Source organism: Carlito syrichta, unplaced genomic scaffold, assembly GCF_000164805.1.
Source record: "Carlito syrichta isolate Samal-C Ts95f unplaced genomic scaffold, Tarsius_syrichta-2.0.1 Scaffold306906, whole genome shotgun sequence".
Classification (NCBI taxonomy): Eukaryota; Metazoa; Chordata; class Mammalia; order Primates; family Tarsiidae; genus Carlito; species Carlito syrichta.
Genome location: NW_007251002.1, coordinates 54,886 through 77,969, shown reverse-complemented (window position 1 = coordinate 77,969; position 23,084 = coordinate 54,886). Strand labels below are relative to the sequence as shown.

Genomic DNA, 23,084 nt, shown 5'->3' with positions numbered 1-23,084 from the left:
TGAGTGGAGAAAACCAAAGCAACATTTAAAAACAGCATTTTGCCACCATCAACTCAAAAAACAATGACCACTGGAGAGGATGCGGCAAAAAGGGAACACTTCTACACTGTTGGTGGAGTGTCAACTAGCACATCCTCTGTGGAAAACTGTGACAATTCCTAAAAGATTGAAAAATCGACCTCCCATATGACCCCACAATCCCTTCTGGGAATATACCTGGAGGAACTCAAATCACTCTTTGCAAAAGATACCTGTGCATACATGTTTACTGCAGCATTATTTACAAAAGCAAAAATATGGAACTAACTGTGCTGCCCATTGAAAGAGGAAGGGATTTTTTAAAAAGTGGTACATATGCAAGTTGAAATATTACGCAGTCATAAAGAAAGATAAAATTATGAGCTTCGCAGCAACTTGGATGGACTTAGAAGCTATAATACTGAGTGATCTATCACAGAAACAAATAACCGAGTATCACATGTCCTCATTCATAAGCAGACCTTGAACAACTATCGTAATACTGTAAGAAAGGAAATGGGCCCAGTGCAGTGGCTCACACCTATAATTCCAGCACTTTGGGAAGCCGAGGTGAGAGAATGGCCTGATACCACGGGTTCGAGACCCACCTGGGCAACTTGGCAAGACCTCATCTCTACAATAAATCAAAAATGAGCTGGGCATGGTGGTGTGGGCCAGTAGTTCCAGCTACTTGGAAGGCTGAGGCAGAAGGATCAGTTGAACCCAGCAGGTCGAGGCTGTGGTGGCCATGAGCATGCCACACACTCCAGCCTGGGTGACAGAGGGAGACTCCAACTCAAAAAAACAAAGAAAAAAAGAAAGGAACTGGCAGTAGTGGGAAACTGCCAGGGGAGGGCGGGAACAGGAGTGGCAGTAGTGGGAAACTGCCCCCCCCCGGGGGGGGAAGAAGGGGCACACTTCTTCAACAAGAGCACCTGCACAATGAACATTTGTATACTAACCCTGAAATGGTACCCCATATCTTTAAAATAAAAGGAAAAAAATTTTTTAAACACCATTAAGAAATTTAATAATAAGTATAAATAATATGCTTGTAGTAACTCATATTTTATTACTTAAAATGCATTTTGTACTTATTAAACCAAAATACATGCAAAACTTGGAAGAATTTCAAAGACACGATGCTGAAAGAAGACAGCCTGAGGAGTTACACATGCACTCTCAGAAGGACAAAACTGCAGCGACGGAGAACAGTCTGTGGCTGTGGGGACGAGGGACAGCGGGGGTGACATGAGAGGGTGGCGGGGGCCGCTGGACGACAGAGCAGCGCTGTATCCTGAGGACGGCTGTGCTGGGCACACATCTCTACCTACATGGTAGAATTCAAAGAACCGCATGCACACACAAGTCAGTTGTACTATATGCACGATAAGTTGGAGAGCTAAGGTAACGCACCCGAGAAGATGCTTTATACTCGCCATTCCTCAGCTTTCACTTCATGTTATTCTCCTTACATCTTTCCCCCTTTGATCCTAAACACCCTCATTCTCCTGCTGAGACCTGGATTTAATACCAGCTTCTAGCTCTTCTCTCTCCTGGAGTTTTGTTTGACTTTTTCTGGTCTTTTTCAGTTTTCTCTAAGGAAAGCACTGGCTAACTTCCCTAGCAAATCTTCCCTTTGTCTTTCGTAATTCACCCATCAACAGTGCTAAAGAGGCAATTTCATTTAGTAGGTTAGGCAATACAAAATGAAGTGCCTTTTAGGTTCTAAAATGCACTACTTCCTTTTATAATGTCATAATGCGTTTTTAAAAGGAGCATTACTTAATACTCAATGGACAGCTGTGTCATAGGTTCACATTACAACTTGTGGCCGCCTCTGGTATTACTGGACAGCGAGATTATTTACTTCACTCCTGAGTAACAACCAAACAGCACAAATTAACTAACTAATCAAGATTCAATTAGTTTTATTAAAGCAAGAAAATTTTTTTGAGGCCAAGTCCTGCTCTGTGGCCTAGGCTACAGTACAGTGGCACCATCACAGCTCACTGCAGCCTTGAACTCCTGGCCTTAAGAGATCCTCCTGCCTCATCTCCCACAGCACTGGGACTACGAGTGTTGGCCACCATGCCTAGTCTATTTGTTTTAACAACAGAGGTATAACTTATATGCGCAACTCTTTTTTTTTTTTTTGAGTAGAGGGGTCTCACTTTTTTACCCAGGTGGAATACAATGGCACGATCATGCCTTGCTGCTGCCTTGAACACTTGGGCTCAAGCAATCCTCCCACCTCAGTCTCCCAAGCAGCTGGGCTTACAGGTACACACCACCACATCCAACAGACTTTTCACAGAGACAAGTCTTGCTATGTTGCCTAGGCTGGTCTCAAACTCCTGGGATCAAGTGATCCTCCTGCCTCAGCCTCCCAAAGTGCTGGGACTACAAGTGTGAACTGCTGTGCCTGGCCACTTTCTTTTTTTGCTGTAGAGTTTTATGAATTTTGATAAACACACATACCATGTAACTATACACACCATCAAACTCTAGTTGTTCCAAACCTTGCCAGCTCCTAATGACAGATACAGCATCTGAAAGGCTCATGTGTTTATTTGCCATCTATAAACCTTCTTTAGCGAAATGTCTGTTCAGATCTTTTGCCTATTTTTTTTTAATGCTGGGTTGTTTTTCTATTACTGAAACGAGAGGTAGTAAGATTTTCTGCCCCTAAAAGTCCTCTTGGAAATGTACTTTCCAAATACTATGTCCCAGTTTGTGTTTTGCCTTCATAGTCTCCTAACAGTGTCTTTTGCAAAGAGTGTTTAATTTGTATGAAGTCCATTTTGTTAGTCTGCCTAACTAATGCAAGGACACAAAGATATTCTCTTATGTTTTCTTCCACAAGTTGTGTATTTTTGGATTCTCCATTTAGATCAATGACCTAAATTGGAGTTCATTTGTGTCTAGGGTGCGAGTTATGGCTCTATTTTTCTTTCTTTCTTAAATTTCCAGTGGCTGTCCAAGTGTTGCGGCACCACTTGTTTAAAAGACTGTCCTTTCTACTTGGAATTTTCCTTGCACTTTTTTTGAAAATAGATTGCCACCTATGAGGACTCTATGCTGTTCTCCTGACTTATGTCTATTCTTTTACCGAGTCCCACTGTGTTTTTGTCAGTTAGCAGTTCTGAATGGAAGTTGTGTGTGACTACCTGACCCTGCATCTTCTCGGTGGTTTCCTCCTATCTGCCCTTTCGGTGAGACTTGCTTTCTATTACTGTAGCATCTTTCTGTGGTCTTTGTCTGGTTTTAGCCTAATGCTGACCATCCACCTTTGGGCACAGCTGTGCCATCCACCTTTTCCCGCTGCTCTCATTCAACACAGATGACATATTCTTCCTGTAGACCTGAACGACTTTCTAATTTGCTGACCTTGACAGTGTCCTGGCCCAACCTGAACGTCATCATCCTCTTGAATGGGTGTGGAGTAAACACCCATCTCAGCTCTCTGGAGAGAAGGCAAGATGTCTTCCTGGAAATGTGGGAAGGTGCACCAACATGTCTGTGTGGCTCTTGCTTTGGTCTGAAGTCACAAAGGGACTGAGACTCATTCTGCCGCTATGCCTCAGCAATGGCTGCAAAAGGGAAAAACCTAGCTGTTTGGAGGACTGTGGCTTTACAGCAAGATTTGAAGCCATCTGTGTTGTCCTTTTTCAAAATTCTTCTGGCTTCAAGTTCCTTACTCTTTCCACATAAATTTTTTTTCTTTTTTTTTTTTTTTTTGAGTTGGAGTCTCACTCCATCGCCCAGGCTGGAGTGCAGTGGCATGCTCATCCCACAACGACAACCTGCTGGGCTCCAGCAATCCTTCCACCTCAGCCTTCCAGGTAGCCGGAACTACAGGTGCACACTGCCGCGCCCAGCTAATCTTTTTTTGATTTATTGTAGAGACGAGGTCTCGCCAAGTTGCCCGGGCTGGTCTTGAACCCGTGGCAACCTCAGGCAATCCACTCACCTCAGGCTCCCAAAATGATGGGATTACAGGCTAAGCCACCGAGTCCAGCCCACACAAAAATTTTTGAAGACTTATGCTCATCTGAAAAAATGCCTAATGGGTTTCTGACTTAGAATGCATTGCATCTACAGGAAGAATCAGCAGTGACAACAGTCTCCTGATTCCTGACCCTGGCATCTCTATTCATTTAGGTCTCCTTTGATTCCTTTTGTTGGTGATCTGTAGTTTCCAACATAGATTCTATGCATATTCTGCTAGATTTATGTTAAGTATTTCATGTTCTGGGTGCTACTGTAAATAGTGCCTTTTCAAAAATTTCGAGTTTCAATTATTAATTGCTAGTATATAGTAGTACAAATGGCTTTTGTATTAATGATCTTTGTATCTAGTGAATTATATCATTTAAAAATCTTTGTCCTATTCTTATCTCTGGTTATAAATTCTCAAAGGTATCTGCATTATTTTTTTCCCTTTCTGCTCATCTCCCTTCTCATTAAGAACCTGTATAAAGCCGAGCTTGGTGGCTCGGCCTGTAATCCCAGAGCTTTGGGAAGCTGAGGTGAGTGGTTTGCCTGAGCTCGCAGGTTCGAGACCCGCCTGGGCAACTTGGTGAGACTTCATCTCTACAATGAATCAAAAAAATCAGCCGGACGTGGTAGCACGCATCTGTAGTTCCAGCTACATGGAAGGCTGAGGTGGAAGGATCGCCAGAGCCCAGCAGGTCGAGGCTGCAGTGGCCGGGAGTGGCCACTGCACTCCAGTCTGGGGGACAGAGTGAGACTCCAACTCAAAAAAAAAAAAAGAACCTGTATATATAAACAATTTAAAAATAAGTCAAAGGAATCCTCATAGCTGAGATTTAGACTGTACATACAAATCTATTCATCTTTGATAAATCAATATTCTTTCCTTCCTGTTGACAAAGGATATCATTAGCACAAAGAATGAGGTGTACCTGTCAAAGGTGTTAGATCAATGTGCTCAGTACTATAGTTATGTTAATATCTGGCAATGTCAACTGTTGAGATTTTTAAAAACAAGTATATATTCTAGGATTCTTTATTTTGTCTTAAATAATGCTTGTATACACAGTAATATTCCACATAAATCTACATAATAAATTCATTCAACCTTCCCTAGACAATTTAGCACATTACAGAAATCTTATTTTGAATTTCTACACAATCCTTAATTCACTTGAAAGGAAAGGAAGCAAGTATACTGTAATTTTCTTAGGCTGAGTCTTAATAGGGCTACATTTATTTATCAAAGTGTTGTTTCCTCCAAGTTGAAACACTACTCAACATCAAGAGTGGTTGGAAAAGGCGATAGATCAAGATGGCAGAATGTTTTAATTTGCCAATATGCAATCTGACAAGTAAGTTCATGAACTCATCCTAGAAAAAGTGCTACATGCCTCACTGCTCAATATCACTACAGTAATCTTCAAAGCACTCCTCAAAGCACTCCCCTCGGGAAGCTATGCAATGATGTCAGTGCCTAATCCACCCATCAAAGCAATTTTGGAACTCTTTCTGGAATGGCCATCAGAGCTGTCATTGTATTACCCTTGATGTCCTGAATGCATCAAAATGTCTTCCTTTCAATATTCCCTTTATCTTTGGGTAAAGAAAAGTCACTGGGGGCCAGATCAGGTGAATAGGGGGGGTGTCCCAATACACTGTTTACTGGCTAAAAACTCCATCACAGACAGTGTTGTGTGATCTGGTACACTGTCGTGATGTAAGAGCTCCGGCTCCTTCAGGACCATTTCTTGCACACACCTTTCTCATGCCAAGCTTTCCCTAATTGTTTCTCTATTGATGTTTATTTGTTCTGCAGTGCTCCTCAGTCAGCTGATGATTCTGACACACAATCTGACAAATCTTTGCAATGTTTTCATCAACTCTGCTTGTTACTGGCCATCCTGGTTTCTCTTCATCAGTGACACCTTCTCTCCCCTCAGAAAAATATTTAATCCATTTGGTCACTGCCATTTTCTTCATGGCATTATTCCCATAAGCTTGGACTAACATGTCCCTGGTTTCACTTTCACTCTGGTCAATTTAACAAACTTAGTATTTGCTCACTGGTCTAATTCAAACTCTGACATTCTCACACTGACAGCTCTGATGGTCATTCCAGAAAAAGAGTTCCAAAATTGCTTTGACGGGTAGACTAGGTACTGACATTGGTGCACAGCTTCCCAAGGGACCATAGTGATATTTTGCAAAGAGGTACACAGCACTTTTTCTAGGATGCGTCCGTAAACTTAATTGTCAGACCAGTCAAAAGTCTCTGCAGAAGCCTCTGGATTTCAGGCAGAAGTCTGTGAAATGATGGTGGGGCCCAAGACCCTGGCAATTGTTTGAGGGCGCAGACCGACTCTCGGAGCTGATGCACTCTGGGTTTAGGCCCCATCCTCCCAGAAGTGGCTCCATCCTCCCCCTCCTTCCCGGATGGCACACTGACTCGGCACCCCTTTAGACGGTCTTCCGTGGGCTTCATTAGCAATTACTTTTAAAAAGCATATACACCTCCTTACCGAAGGAAGGAGAAAACAGTGGAGAGAATACAACAAAATAATATTGTAACTTAAACTCAGCTATGGCATTTTGGCAAAACACAGAAAAGAGAGTAAATAATTCAGGCAATTTTACCCACCACCACACTCATCCCAGAGCAAACACAAAAACGAGATGTGGGCTTCCAATTTCCATTTTTTCACACCTCCTAGAGTGAAACTCCTTGTGCTGTTTATCCTTTCACAGTCCTAAGGATGTTTTTCCTTATCACATTCCTAAACACAAACACACCTGACATACCACAGGAGAAACAACATCTATCCAGAAGAGGAACCAGAGAACTTGGAATTACTGACCGACAGAGAGTCCACAGTTTATTGCAACATCATTTAAAAAGTGTCTTCTCCCTGACGTCAGTATGGAAATTTCTGAATAGTTTTTAAGAATTTATAATAAGAAATATTAGTAGGGCACACAGGCTTTAGATTACATGAATCATCCTGAAATTGCGTTTTTCTCTACTGTTATGTCAACATCTTCACCTACTGAGTGAGAGGAGACCCCTTTCTCTCCGCCTACCTCCCGCCCACGCAGCCTACAGAGGAGTGACCTGCCCTGTGCCGGGGGTTCAGAGGTCTGTGTGCCTCTCTTCACATAAGCAAGAGAGGATCTTATCAGAGCAGTTACACACTTTCTTGGCCCTATTTCACCTATGTGCCCAACATTGTGCCTTAAGGCAAACATTAGGCTCCATGATCATGTTTTACTTCCTTTATTCAGGGTCGGTAGACCACTTTCTGCCTTGATGGTGAGCACAAGGGCCCAGGGCTTTTTCTGTCACCATCAGGGAAGGAAGCTGGGTCATTTCTATCTCTTTCTCCCTGGTAACGTATCTAGCTGAGTAAGGGGCAGCTTATGATGATTTAGCACTAGGCACTGGGGAAAATGTGTGTTTTTACAAGGCCATGATCCTTTCCCTTGGGCAGAGCTCAGTATCCTTTGGGTTGATGTTTCTTCCCACAGCAGTAGCAACAGCTCAATCTCTGGCTTGGGAGTTGAAACAGGTAGACATATGAGGCTGAAAGTCTCATTGAGGGATCCACAATCCAGCTTTTAACTAGAGCTCTGCAGTGGATACCAAGAGCTTACCCAGTCACTAATGTGTGTAATGCATTTGTTCCACATGTGGCTATCGTTCCTTGTGTCACACCTTCACTGAGAAACTGCAGAGAGAAAAAGGAGTGGTGGTAGGGAGGCAAATATTGCCAATCTCCAAAACTACCTGTTTTCAATTCTGTGCCCTAGTGAATCCTCCAGCTATAGGGAATTTCATGAGGCAGCCTAACAGACTCCATTTCAGGGCAGTGGGTGTGTAGGTGAGCAGAAGGTAAGCTAAAGGTTTTTCCAGCATATTATGGATGTGATGTATGATTATCCAAAGATTTCTTATTACTAAGAAAGTCTAAGACTACATGCTCTCTCACACTGATATTTATAGATATTAATATATATATAAAACACACACACAGACACACACACAGAGAGAGAGAGAGAGAGAGAGAGAGAGAGAGAGAGAGATATCAACCAACCCTCTTATTTTTAGATACCATGAGAAAGAGGGCCAGGTGTGATGGCTCATGCCTATAAACCCAGCACTTTGGGAGGCTGAGGTGGGAGGAATACTTGACAGTCCAGGAGTTCAAGATCAGCCCAAGCAACAGAATGAGATCCTATAGCTATTATTTAAAAAATAAATAAGAGCTTTATTCCAAAATCTTGGTGCTGGTTAGTGACAGAGTCAAGAATGCACCCGAATTTCTTTAATAACCATGCAGCTCACTTTTTTGAACATCAACATATTTTTCCATTATTTGTGAAAAAAGACTACCTTAGGTACATCTAGGACAACTTTCAACTATGCAGCAAACCTTACCCTGATTCTTTTAAAAATAGTTTACACGGTATATAAAATAAAATCAAAGCAGGCTAACAGCAACTTATGGTATTTCAATTAAGAAATGTTTCTTGGCCTGACTTGGTGGCTCAGCCTGTAATCCCAGCACTTTGGGAGGCCAAGAGAAGTGGATTGCCTGAGCCCGTGGTTCGAGACCCAGCTGGGCAAATTGGCAAGACCTCATCTGTACAATAAATCAAAAATTAGCCAGGCATGGCAGCACGCGCCTATAGTTCTGACTACTTGGAAGGCTGAGGCGGAAGGATCACCAGAGCCCAACAAATCGAGGCTGCGGTGACCGGGAGCGTGCCAATACATTCCACTCCAGTCTGGGCGACAGAGTAAGACTCCAACTCGAAAAAAAAAAAAAAGAAATATTTCTTTTTAAAAGTTATATTCAGTGTACTAGTCATAATCTATTATCCATCATGATAGCATAATATTGAATGTAAAGAAAAGCTCACAGAAATTAACATTTCTATTGATGTTAAACTAGCTTACAATGAATGACACTCTGTCTTACAATTAATGACACTTTACAGTTACCACCATCCATTTTTTATGTCTTAAACAAACCTCTGAAATTGGAATACGTTAACAACTGAGAAAGTTTTAGATTTGATGAAAGCTGGTAAAAATGTTTAAGGTCATGTTACCTAATTCATGTGGCAGCTCATGGCAGAAGACGGCTATAGAAGTACTGATTCCTCCCGTCAACCCAGCACTGAAAGCTGCTCCTGAGGAGAAGAAAAAACGATGTGTGACTTTACTTACCCTCTGCATCCTCATTCGTGAAGACAGATGCAGTTCTTTTTGTCTAATTAACTTCATAATAGACAAGTGACTCAACTAGCTTATGCACTAGTGTTTGAACATTTAGGGGATATAACAGGTGTGTGACAAATAAAAAAGAGACATTCAACAAAAGCAATATTTGATACTGAGCTGAATTCTCTACTTGTATAGCCTTCTAACTCACTAACCGCTTGGGGATAGCAACAATTTCCAGCATTTCAATCTCTGAGTAGTAGTTTGATGCTCAATATTAAGTCTTACAAGTCTAAGATTGCACTTGCTCTCTCACATTGATATTTATGAATACTTAAATGGCTAAAACCCTTATCAAAACTTTCCTGGGTCTAGAGTGTAAATAATACAAAGTATTCGTTGTCTGATGGTCTTGAGGACAGATCAGATGTATAAATGCATGCTAGGTTTACTAGTAGAATTCTTAATTCTTTATTATTAACAGCTACTATGGATTCAAAAATATGGTCTCTACTTTTTGAAAGAAACCAAAGCCTACTTCTGGACGCTAATAGAGCCTGGATCTCAAAGAAAATCACATTTAATGGTCTCCGAAACTGGTATTATCAGTCTACATTAGAGAGATTCTAATTATATTTGAATTTGGTACAAATGAATTTCTAATGAAGTACAATTTTTCTTTGCCTTTTCAAAGCTATGAAAAATGTATTAAACCTAAGATTAAAATTAAACTGTTCTATTTCAGGGATATGTAAGTGCATTTGAAAATATAATTTAAGGTAGCTTCTTCAATATGCTGACTGTGCTTTGAATGAGAAATCAAGTTATTAAAGAAGTATACCACAGACACTTGTTTAGAGGCTCAAAAAACCACTAAATTCTACCATGACACCTCCAAATACAACTCTCAAATGCAAAACTACAGCTTTTGGAAAAATCAAATGACAAAAATCTATAGCAGTATATATGCTGAACACCGGAACACTTTAATCTCACATACAGCTCAGAAGATCAGCACATAGTGGAGAGACAGCCTAAAGAACAAGCCATCGTAAGCCCGTTCAGCCCCTCACCAATGGCCAGCCCGTCACTGAAGTTGTGGATGCCGTCCCCCATGATCACCATCCAGGCGATGTTGGCAATTCCGGTCTCCTTGAGGTCAGATCCAGAATGGCAGGGCCCGTGTGAGTGGTGGGAATGCTTGTGGTGCCACTGATGGTTGTGCTTCCTCAGCACGGTCTGGTCCTCGCTGTGGTGGTTGTGTGCAGGCGCATGCAGGTCATGCTCATGGGCGGTGTGCAGCCCGTCCCTGTGAGAGGGGTCCATGGTTTTCTCCTCTTCCACACAGAGGTAATTCTTAGGGGGGGACTCCTGCTGCCCTTCCAAGTCTGTCAGTTCAGTTTCATTCAGTCGGTCTTCAGAAACGACTGAGTCGTCGGTTCCTATATTGACAGCAAAGAACGTGCTTTACCAACCCTTAAATACACACCTACTTGCTAATCTAAACCCAGACAGAATAGCAGTGCCATGAACATTTCCTAAGTGAAGGTGTTTTAAAATTCTTGAATAGATTTCCCTAAAAGTATTTACAAGACATTCTAATAGAAGAATATTTTCTGGAGTCCAATCACAAAATAAATAAGTAAACAAATACACACACACGTGCGCACACACACACACGTGCACACACAAAAAACAAACTGGAGCCTGGGGGCTTAAGATGCTCCAGATGAGGTCAAGAGAGGGAACCAAATCAAAAGCAGGCAGAGCACAAAGATATCATGGACATGTGAAGAGCAAATCCTGGGACAGCTGGTCGAACTCAAAGGGTAGACTGTTACCACAACATTAACAGGATAACAAAATGAAACCCATAATTTTTCAGAGAAAAAAGGAATCTTAGCATCTATTCACTCAAACCTCTTATCATGTAAGAAAACAAAGACAGAGTTTAAATAAATAACATGTCCAATCATATAGTTAGATGATGGCAAAGTTTTCTGCATCATCAATTCTCACTTACTGGCAATGCTATTCAGATCATTACTAGATGGAAGCTCAGAAACTCGCATAAGTGGTGACAAAATCTGATAAGCATTTTCTAAAAAACTGAGATTGGCCTTTCATTTAGTTTTCCAAAGTCATTTGTTATATGATGAAAATCCTAATACTTCCCAAGGTGTGTTTTGGGGTTGAGTTCTCTAGCAGAAAATCATTAGTAGATTTAGGAAAAACATAAGTCTAAACAGAAAGGGAGAAAAATTAGGTTAAAAAAAATTTCATTTCCTGAAAATTGCAAGCTATCTCATTATGTCAATCCAGCATTATGGATGGATGGATAAGCAGAGATTTAAAACAAAAAGGCCAAGGTCATTCTCCTTATAGTACACAAAAGGCCAATTCTCCTTGTTCCATTAAAAAAAAATCAATCACATAGGGAGGAAATAGATAATCTGTCGAAATAAAATTAACACGAATTCAGCACTTGGAAAGCTTTTTGTTTCACTCATATTTTTTTTCTGTAAACTATAAGTACAAAATGTTTCTCACCCCATAATATAATTGGTCCCACATTTCAGATGAAATTAACAAAAGTAAACAAATAAATCACAATGAAGTCACACTCACATTTAAGGAATACACATTAGACACTAATACTAGAGAGGCCACAAAGACAACAAAATTCAAACAACACAGGCACAGTTTGGAAACAATATTTCAACCCTTAAGTTTAAAAAGTTCCTCTTTAGTCAGAAGTGCTGTCTACCGGCAAGAGGCTTGAGCTGAAGCCAGTCGGCATCTGGTGTGTTGTTGAGCTTGTGATCTGAAAGCTTTCTTCCAATAGTTGATTCCTCTGTGGTCTGCTTCACAAACCACTTCTGCTTCCCCTAAAAAAGCATTTGATATCAGTACAAAATCTGCAGCCACAATTAGCAACAGTATTCACTTGTTAACACCTGTGGGGACAACTGGTTTTATTTATACATAAATTACTTAGAAACAGGAGAGAAACATTTTTTTTTAGAAATTAGTCAAGGAATCTACCAGATGAAAAATTCAACTAAATTTTTTTTAAACACTCAAATAAGAGGCTTAATTAATGTAAATTAAAATTAAGAATAGAGTACACAGTACTAAATTATTTATGAAACCTAAAAGAAATGTGTGAAATATGTGTCACTAGCCCAATAGTGTAAGGTAACAGAAGTCCTAAAAACTAAAGCTTATTCAACCTCCATTTCCCTTATTGTGACATAATGGAAAGTGTCAAATTTGAGTTAGAATCCTAAATTTGTAGTTTACATCTGAGACTTGGACAAATTTGTAAAATTTATTGGTCCTAAGAAGACTCATCTTGTAAAACAAAAAAAGATTCTTAAGAGCTTTGCAATAAAGACAAGCATTCCTTCTCATCACCTTACAATCAGACAGTGAGCACAATTTAATCTGTTCTCAATTAGTTATAAATACTAATTACTATATTTCATTTTTTAGGTTTGAATATTGTAAGACTTAACAGTCTGGCTTTTCACTGCTATCTTCTTTTACCAGTGTAAAACAACTCTTCCAACTTAAATTTATTTTTCTAATGCATGTTAATTTAAGCAAGCAAATAATCAATTACAGTAGAACAGGGTGAAATGAAACTCAGCATACTCTGGAAGACACTTACTGACTGGTGTGGCATTTTCTTGTCACTGGTTTTGTAGACTACTGTTTCAGACGTTCAAGTCTTCTACCTGTGGCTGACTGGGCTGACTGACCTCAAGGTAACTGTTTCCTCCCTCGCCTGCCATGAGGACACCGAAAGACCCTTGGAATTTGCCTTTTGACTTGTTTTACAACAGAATGCAGCAAAAGCAATGCTGTGCCCATCCCAGGTGGCGTCCTAAAGCGGCCCACCCCCCATTCTATGAAGAAACTCAGACTCTGCCATAAAGAGAAGCTATGTAGAGAGAAGCCCAAGATGCAGACAGGATGAAGATTCATGAACCTTTCAGCCCTGCCCAGCCCAGTCAGTCAGATGAACTTGAATGTAATCTGTGAGTGACTCTAGCAAATACCAAGCAGAGCAGAACTGCCCAGCTGAATCCTGCTATACTCCTGACTCACAGAATTGTTAGAAATAATGTTGCTGATGTAAGCCACTGAATTAACAGAAATGGAGAAAATACAAAATGTTCAAAGAAAATAATGATATGGAGACATCCTAAAGAAAAGAAACAGCAGCCAAGAGTTAAAGAGTTAAAAAAAAAAAAAAAAGCGTCAACAACAGCACAAAAGTCAACGAGAAGGATACAAATTAAAGAAAGTGCCAACAGCTAAAATTCTATTTACCTGTTTTGGTTCTGACTGTCCACTTTCCTTGGACAAATCCAGTCAGTTTTTGGCATTTTATTTAGATTATATAAAAGCTTCTTTCCAAGATCTAATTTTTCTGTGCAGGCTGTCAAATGTCTGTTCTATTCAAGTACCACTACTTCCCTTTCTTCCGAAAAAAAAACAGGCCATAGCCTCTTCATCTTCAGTTACTTACTGTCATTTTTACCATAGAGAAGACGCCCTGTGATATACTTGAAAAACTCCCCCCAAAAAAGGTGTTCCTTCAGTGTTAACTTCCTGCAACTTCATATTTTTACAAAGGTGCTATGCTTTGGGAATTCCATTTTCATACCAGTTTCCTTTGCAAATTAAATACATTTGACTCCATCAGTAAGTTTAGGTTCAAAATGAGATCAGTAAGACCAAATTATAAAAAGCAAAAAACTCGTTATCTTGAACTATCCCTTAAAGGACTACAGTTTATACTTATGTGTAAACAACAGTCCCTAACAGTTTTAGTATTTGCTGCTTCAGTGTCAGTAGATGTGCACAATTTAAGAAAATTTTGAGCCGGGCTTGGTGGCTCAGCCTGTAATCCCGCGCTTTGGGAGACTGAGGTGAGTGGATTGCCTGAGCCTGAGGGTTCGAGACCCGCCTGGGCAACTTGGTGAGACCTCATCTCTACAATAAATCAAAAAATCAGCCGGGCGTGGTAGCATGCGTCTGTATAGTTCCAGCTACTTGGAAGGTGGAGGCAGAAGGATCGCCAGAGCCCAGCAGGTCGGGCGACAGAGTGAGACTCCAACTCAAAAAAAAAAAAAAAAAAAAAGAAAGAAAATTTTGGCTTCACAGTACGGGTTGAGTACTACTCATCTGAAAATCTAAAATCTGAAATACTCCAAAACCTGAAACTACCTGAGTATTGATGTGACACTTAAAGGAAATGATCATTGGAACATTTGGGATTTCAGATTTTTGGAACAGGGATACTTAAGTAGTAATTCCAACTTCCCTACACACTTTGCAGTATATAATTTATTATATGATGAATTCTTCAAGACTTCTCACATCTAATCAATTATCAAGTCCTTTTATTGATTCTCTCATCTAAATAAGTCCTTTAAGCATCTTTTCCTTCCTATTTCCTTCTGCCTTGACCTTAGTTCAAGCCACCATGACCCCTTTTCTAAATTACTCTGAAATCATCTCCTTAGTCAACTCATTTCCTTCTGGTCACTTCTGCCTTTGCACCACTTCCACCACACCTGACTCTCCACTGGTCCACCAGAATTAATGCCTTCTCCTCCCCAAAAGATAACACTTCCTTGGATTCACTCTTTTAATCCCCCTCCTTTGCAGGCAATTGCATGTGATGATGTCCTGACTGAATGTGGTAACTTAAGATGTACAATCTGAAATACGGCATGAAAATACAGATGAAACTATAAGATTTCTTTTCTCATGATTCAGACAGTTACTGGAAATCATAAAGAATGAGTCACAGCCACACGGATAGTTCTGTGTGAACCATAAGTACTCCCCCTGAAGCCCATGGGGTTCAGAGCTCGGTTCCAAACCATATTTTGTCTCAGGAAATATTGCCCAGGCTAGTCTTGAACTCCTGGGCTCAAGTGATCCTCCCACCTTGGCCTTCCAAAATGCTAGAATTACAGGCATGAACCACTGTGCCTGGCCTAAAATCATATCTTAAAATTAGACTGTACATATTAAGATTATGACTATCCCAAGTTATGAAGGAAAAAAAGATAGAGTTAACTAATGAAATGTAAGAATTTTCTAACTCTTTTTGTGAAAAAATTTTACTTAGACTATACTGAAGAGAATCGGTTTCATATCGCAAACATGTTAGTGAGATGTACTAAAGGTAGATCTTAAAAGTAGGTCAGAACTGATGTGAACAAAAAGGGGTGTAAACCGGTGAATGGCAGCACCCTGAACTTACTTTCTTGGAGGAAATTCTAATATTTGTCTTACTTTCATCAGTGTAAAGTGGAACACAGACAGCAGCATGACAATCAGAGTATTCAATCAACAATCCAACCAAACATCATCTTCCAAGTAGTGTATCATTCTCCAAAACAATCATTAGAAAATACTATGATAAAAGCCACTTATAATTAAAAGCATTACCCAAGAAGATTGATAATACTTGCTTCTATTTATGCATTTTTGCATTTTTATAAAACACAACAGCCTTTTCCATTCTATTTAAGTTCACTAGGTATGATTCAACACAAATTAACTGAGATGCAATACAAATTAAACTGAGGTTGCTATATCTTGATTATAAGTGCCAAAATAAATGTAATAAAAAATGACAAAGATCAAAGTCAACTTCTCCTCTGATGATTAACTATTAAAAAGAGATTTAATACACACTAACAATTAAGAAAAGCATATGCCCCCAAAAAGATAATTTTTGAGTTTTATGTCATGAAATAAACAACTAAAAAACACTCACTCTTTGTTGTTTGTAGTGCTTAAACATCCTGATGCAGTGTTCAATGATAAACAGCAAGTAAATGCCTCCTAGAGCAACGAGCCCTTTTAATACAGCATCGTATTCTTCCAGAAACTTCTTAGACTCGTGTTCATGGGAATGTCCATGCCCATGTGCGTGGTGATGACTGTGATCATGTCCACCCTGAGACTATTAATAAGAACAAAGAAAACTAAGCAAGGAGAAATGCTATGTTAAAATTTGAGATTATATTCTCCTAGAGGACAAAGAAAAAAAAACTCTCAATTTTTCAAGTGCTCCCCTAGATAATATCTCAAGCAAAGATAAGCAGTCTTCCATTTAATTTGCTTTACTTTGTTGCCCGAAAAGTACTGTTTAATGGGAACTCAGAAACAAAGGTCATAGACTCAACATCTACAAGGGCAAGTTGCATAAAACAGTGCAAAAATCCAGCCGAAGTCACAACAGGCAGCGATGAGTCTTTGTAAATGGAAGTGAACGTAACTCACATAAATGTCAAATATTCAGCAATAATAAAATAAGCTAATTCACCAGCAGGTCACCAGTACAGGTGACTCCCTGCCATCTAGTTCTTTCTTAAGCTACTATATTTTTGTAAGATTCTTCTCTTATAAATTATTTCAAAGAGATGACGAGATCTCTATCTCAGCATACATTGTGGAATATTAGCAAGATTGCATATGCAAATAGGTACATAATCTTCTACATTTTAAGCTTTAGCAAAAATAAACATATGTACAGAAAGAGTTATGCTTCCACACTATGAAATGTACAAGTATCACAATAATCTTACAGAACTTAATTTAGATAACTAGACTCCAGTATCTTTCTTCCTTGTAACATTCATTTGCGCTCTTACCCTATTAATCAGTGATTGACAGAAGAGATTTCTAAACCTCCCAAAGGAGGTCAGTTCACTCCAAAAGGTAATAGCTATGTTCAGTTAACTATTTTTAATAGAAGGACAAGGTAAGCAGCACTTAAATATTGTTCTCGCTTCAACTGCTCTCACTAGGTCCAGTTCTAAAACAGACTGCTGCTGTCCCTGATGGCTGGTAGAAACGGCAAAACAAAAAACTCATATTCACAGTCATAAGATTCATTAACCCATTTCTTATTTTCTTTAAAAAGGCAATGGCATACATTGTTCTATATACTAGATAGGGAGTTCTCAATCAAGAGTGCAGGAGAGAAGTATTCACGACACAGAAATAAAATCCTGTCTCCAATACTCCAGAAGAGAAATATTCACTATTACAACTTTATATCTGGAAAATAAAAATCCCCATTGGTTTTGTAATTTGAAGTAAAAACAGCAAGAATGAATTTCTTTTAGCTGATGATAACTATCTACCCACCCATCCATAAGGTATAGACAGACAGCAACCTTTAAAAGGTTGATGAGCATGGCACTAGGAGTGTGGGCTGTAATCATATCATTAAGCATGTCTCCAGAGGGAATAAGACAAGTGGTGTGCCAGTGAAGAGACAGATGCCCCCTGTATAAAGAGACGAGAGCCACAGGTGGTTACCAAGTACAGCTGCCTGCTCCTGTGCACACGGAGAGGCCAGTGGCACACCAACTATCGCACAACCATCACAACGGCCACACACGTCTCCCAAAGGATTACTTGATATAACACACAGGGAAAAAGATGGACCATTCACTGATTTTTAAGTACTCATTCTGAGAACCGCTAATATAGCAACTTTTAATCCAACGAGTGTTTTTAAAGACTAGTGAAGGTAAATCTGACATTACCAGTCTTTGCTGTTATTTAAAACCTAACGATTCAATTATTTCAAAAATATTGCTATTAAAACTGTGAAACTAGAAAAAAACATATACTTCATCCTATAAGCAAATAAAACAACACAAATACTAGATGACTCTGTTACAGCTTGCTAATGAAAAAACCCTTTCTGCATAAATATTTTCATTTTATAATTTTTGAAAGATTAGAAAGCATTCTTACATGGGGCAGTAGATGCAGAAGGGCATCTCCACTCATCGTTCCTACAGCCAGTGCCACGAGGAATGTGAGGAGGAACTTGAAGCATCCTTGGTTAATGATGGGAACCAATATCACGCCAAGCAAGGAGAGGAGGCTAATAACAGTGATGGAGATGATGCCACAAATCCACGCTGAGGAAGGAAATTAACAGTCAGCATCAGTGACAACTTACGCAGGACAACTCCAAAGAAAAAGACACATAAGATAAATGAGTTGTGGAAGACAGATTATTTCATCCAGACTAGTCTTTTTTAGAAGCTTTATGGCACTGCTTAAAAACAAAACAAAATAAACACTTGACATATAACCAACCTGAATACTTTAAAAAAGAATTAAGAAACCCAGATCAAATTACAAACAGTACCTTCAAAAGCCCACAATATTAGAAACAGTGACTTAAAATGACTTAAGGCTGTGATTCACTCTTAATATCTAGACTGTAAATAAAAAATTTCCAATATCTAAAGGCAGAGCCACAGCAATAAAACTGTTTAAATAACCATAAAACTCCCCTAAGAACATTTTAAAAAGCCAATTATCTATCTAATGTATCATAATCTTTATAAATCTTTCTAATACAAAGTTTTAGAAACTAGTCACATCAGCCCAAAATGGAAATATAGTCACATAACAACAAAAAAGTCTTATTACAAGTTTTACTGCTACAAAATGTAATTCAGTTCTATTTTCTTTGATTTCTTCTTTATATCTGATTCCAATCTCTGTTTTTCCTGCAGTTTGGCTTTCTGTACAACTTACAACTTTTTGAAAATATCATTGTCTAATTTTAACTGGCTCAGAACACAAGAGAACTGTTTCACAATATGACTTGTAAAAAGCATAGGCTTGGTGGGGAAGGGGGAATTCTGTGTATATTTCTTTACCTAGGTCATTCATAAACAGGTAAGAAACCAGAAATAAATGTCAATGGGTCAGAGGCTGGACATTTCCATTACAGTTTCTACTGCTGGTCTAAAATAAAATTTAAATGTTACTATTTTTGAAAATTCTGCTGATTTTAACAGCTAACTACAGAAAACCTCATTGAAGAGTGATAATTCTGTAAAGGTTTTCATCTAAAATACTATTTTTCTAATCAACTCTAAATGGACTATATATCTACTGAAAGATTTTATATCAAGTCTATGATAAGCAATGTTAAGTCTCTTCAACAAGATAAACTTTTGAAAAACAAGGAGAATATAGCTAAGGAGAGGACAACTGACCACTAAGCTTTATCAGTCATACCGTGTATATCCACTGGACACTGTAGTCATAATTATCCAATGACATTAACACTATAGCCAATACTCAGTTAAATTATCTCACAGAAAAACAGACAGTCATCTATCAGTGAAGAAAGCTCTGTGGTTTACCCTATGTCTTCAGAAATAATTACTATTATGTAAATATAGGAAACCTAAGGGCCAAAAAAAGACCCCAAAACATAATGCATATTAGAGGGAGGAGGATCTAGGTACTAGACTTGGATTCTGTGGCTTCAATCAGACAATGATTTGAGATAAGGAAGGGGCAGACACTCAATTCTTGAAGAACCAGGGTCAGGAAAAAATGGTTAGTGGATCCAAAGGATAACAAAGAGATTTCTCCAACTACGATTGAGATAACAAGACACAGGGAACTGAAGTCAAAAACCCTATCCTAGAAGAAAAATATATGGTCAAACAAGGTTGTAAGACAAACAATGATGATGATCTAGGTATGCTGTCCCATGTTCCCAGGCAGGAACAGTAAAATCAGTGGGAAAACCTAATGAAATGGGTCAGAGAAGTGGACATAGGGTTATAAATTTTAGACAGGAGGTCTTGGAGCCAGTAAAGTTATTGACCAGCTAAATCAAAAAAGTTTTGTCAGATCTACTACAGTTTACTAGCTCTAATTATATTAGTGAGGAAAAAAAGGAGATAAAGGAACTGGGAACTTATAATAAATAAATAGGACAAACTGAGGTTGTAATACATAATTCTCCCTTTCCAAATATGTTTTTCCTGAGTTTGGCAATACTCCAAACTTAAAAGTAAATTCAATTAAAATTCAATTAAAACAAGTCTGCAATCCCAGCACTTTGGGAGGCCAAGGTGAGAGAATTGTCTGAGCCCATGGATTCGAGACCAGCCCGGGCAGCTTGGAAAGACTTCATTTCTACAATAAATCAAAAAATTAGCCAGGCATGGTAGCGCACACCTACAGTTCTGGCTACTTGGAAGGCTGAGGCGGAAGGATTGCCTGAGCCCAGCGTGTCAATGCCACTGCACTCCAGCCTGGGCGACAGAGTGAGACTCCAACTCAAAAAAAAAAAATTCAAAGGGTAGACTGTTACCACAAAAAAATTCAATTAAAACTAAAAGCAACTTCAGTTAAGAACGTAAAGAAAACACTAACTACTTGGAAAAGTCAATGGTTTATACTCCAAGAAATTCTGTAGAAGAAAAAAATGCAAATACTTGCTAATATAGATACATGTGGAGGGGACTGCCATAATCATAGACGAGGCCTCAAATATACAATATATACAAGAGTAAACAAACTTGATAAAATTCTTCATAAACATTTGAAATTTTAATTGATGAGAATTATTAGAACTGCATTAGAACTGTCACCAAAATTACCCCCAAAAAGTATTTATTTTATTCCTATACTGCCATGTCTAAGAAAATTCATATAGCCAAATAAAAATGCTAAATTAAAATCTGTATTTATAAAAATTGAATTGGGTAAATCTTTTTCTCTAGGGTTATATTACATTCTATTCTGGGAAATATGTATCTATTCATTTCTGGGTTTGTCTATTAAGATATTCATAATAGAAATTAAATTTCTAAATCTTAACACAGAAAGAATACCATTAACTTCGTACAGTATTTATCTGTGATGACTAACAATTGATGCAATATGACCAACAAGCTAGTAAAATATTAATATTAGAAGCATATTTTAAAATTTGAGCTTTATTACATTTTGAAACTTAAGACCCACATTAAAACAACATATGCATTCTTATAAACATGTTTATAAAAATCTACTCAATAAAGAATTGAGAGAAAATGCAATTGTATTGCCTAATCATGAAATTAATGTCTGAGAATGAATATTATTCTAAGCAAATATTTCCTGTCTAAAATTTTAATATTAACTGGCTAGTGGTGTCTTGAATGTGAAGGAAAATCCAGGCAAGAGTCCATGAAGCCAAAAACACTTTGCAATGTTGCAAGAAGATAATTTACAATCTCAAATGGCTTCTGATTAGCCAAAAACCAAGTCATAGAACGAAAAATTAACCAAAACTTAGTTCAGTTAAATTCAAGTTGCCAATATGCTAACAGGACTAGCCACATATATAGCTGGGAAAGGATCTGCTGCGTGTGAGTTCTCATCTGCACAAATCGATACATATCCTAAGAATTACACACCCCAGGTACAATTTTCTATGTATCAGCTGTGATGATTACATTTTCTTTCTCAGCCACTTGAGAAAGCCAATGTGTGAACTAAGAGAAAAATGCTTTGAAAGAGAAAAGCCCACTTTAGGATTAAGCAATCCTTGGCATCTGAAATGCAAATAATATTTAAAAAATAATAATCCCACAATGGAGAAAGCCTACATAAATCAATCTAGGGTAATAACACTGCCTAACTTCAAGGACTCCATTGCATCTTTTTTATTTTTATTTTTAGAAAGCAGGATTTATTGAGAGGACAGAAAAGCTCCCACAGTGGGAGGGGACCAGAGAAGGCTGTCCACCATTGCATCTTCTATGGAATGCTATTTACTTAGAATACAATGTGAATGATACATCCTATAGTTGTTCAGTGAAATGATATTGTACTGAGCTTGGTAAACTGTCTTTCCAAAAGTATTTGATACACACATTAGTTAACAAATATGTATACACACAACACTTTAAAAAACAATTTATACAAATGTTTTTGGTTCCTTGTTTAAATAGAAAACTGCTTATCAATAAGCTGATTATCAAACAACAACAATAAAAAGCTAAACATCAGAAGAAAACTATGCTCTTCCTCAAATAATCTTTCTATGACTCTGAACATTTAATTCTTTAAAAAAAATTTTGTTTCTTCTACAGGAAACACATATAGTATTGCTTGCTATATAAAATACTCTAAAGGCTACTTTCAAAAGATTTTTAATCAACTTAAAAAAAACCCCTAAATTTTAGGACTAAAAATGATCCTGTATCTCTCAATGGATTTGTTTTTGGACATAAAATATAAAGGGTATAACTAGAACTATTACAACATAGCTTACTTACTCCATATATATGAGTACATTGCCTTGACTGGCAGAATTGGAAATAATACAAATATTTTTCAAAGATGCGAATTATCCTTTCCCCTTAAAAAGACAATTATTTCTTAACTCTTTGCTTACTAGTAGCTATCTCAACTGGCAGTTGAGATAACTATTGCTATATTGTATAACTAGAAAGGACTTTAATAATTGACACTAGTATTTCTCAAACTGTGCTCACTAATCCTATGAAATAAGAGGTATTTCAAAGGATTATATGTCATGACTAAGTAGGATTTCTTCCTGGAACGTAAGGGAGGTACAACAAACAAAAAGCAATCAATGAAATACACCACATTCACAGAATAAAGGGGAAAAAAAAAAATCTCCATCTCACTTAACGCAGAAAAAGCATGTAACAAAATTCAATGCCTTTTCATGATTAAAACATTCAACAAACCAAGAATAGAAAGAAACTAACCTCAACATAATAAAAGCCATATGTAATAAAATCATAGCATACATAATAAAATCATAGCAAACATCATAATCAATGATGAAAGACTGAAAGCTTTTCCTCTAAGATCAGGAACAAGGCAAGGATGCCTATTTTCATTACTTCTATTCAATATAGCATTGGAAATTCTAGCCAAAGCAATTAGGCAGAAGAAGAAAAAACACCCAAACTGGAAAGGAGTAAAGTAAAATTACATATTTTTGCAGATAGTATAA

General features: G+C 38.2%; 1 protein-coding gene across 3 annotated transcripts in view; it reads right to left on the bottom strand.

Annotated features, from left to right (window-relative positions):
- Positions 1-23,084, bottom strand: part of SLC39A10 (solute carrier family 39 member 10) — a 62,426-nt gene that overhangs the window by 5,696 nt on the left and 33,646 nt on the right. For all 3 annotated transcript variants that reach the window (XM_008063527.1, XM_008063526.2, XM_008063529.1), the window contains 5 exons: positions 18,041-18,210; positions 16,044-16,232; positions 12,006-12,126; positions 10,312-10,680; positions 9,127-9,207 (listed from right to left, as the gene is read on the bottom strand). In XM_008063527.1, coding sequence (XP_008061718.1) covers positions 9,127-9,207; positions 10,312-10,680; positions 12,006-12,126; positions 16,044-16,232; positions 18,041-18,210 — 930 coding nt within the window. The remainder of the gene's footprint in view (positions 1-9,126; positions 9,208-10,311; positions 10,681-12,005; positions 12,127-16,043; positions 16,233-18,040; positions 18,211-23,084) is intronic.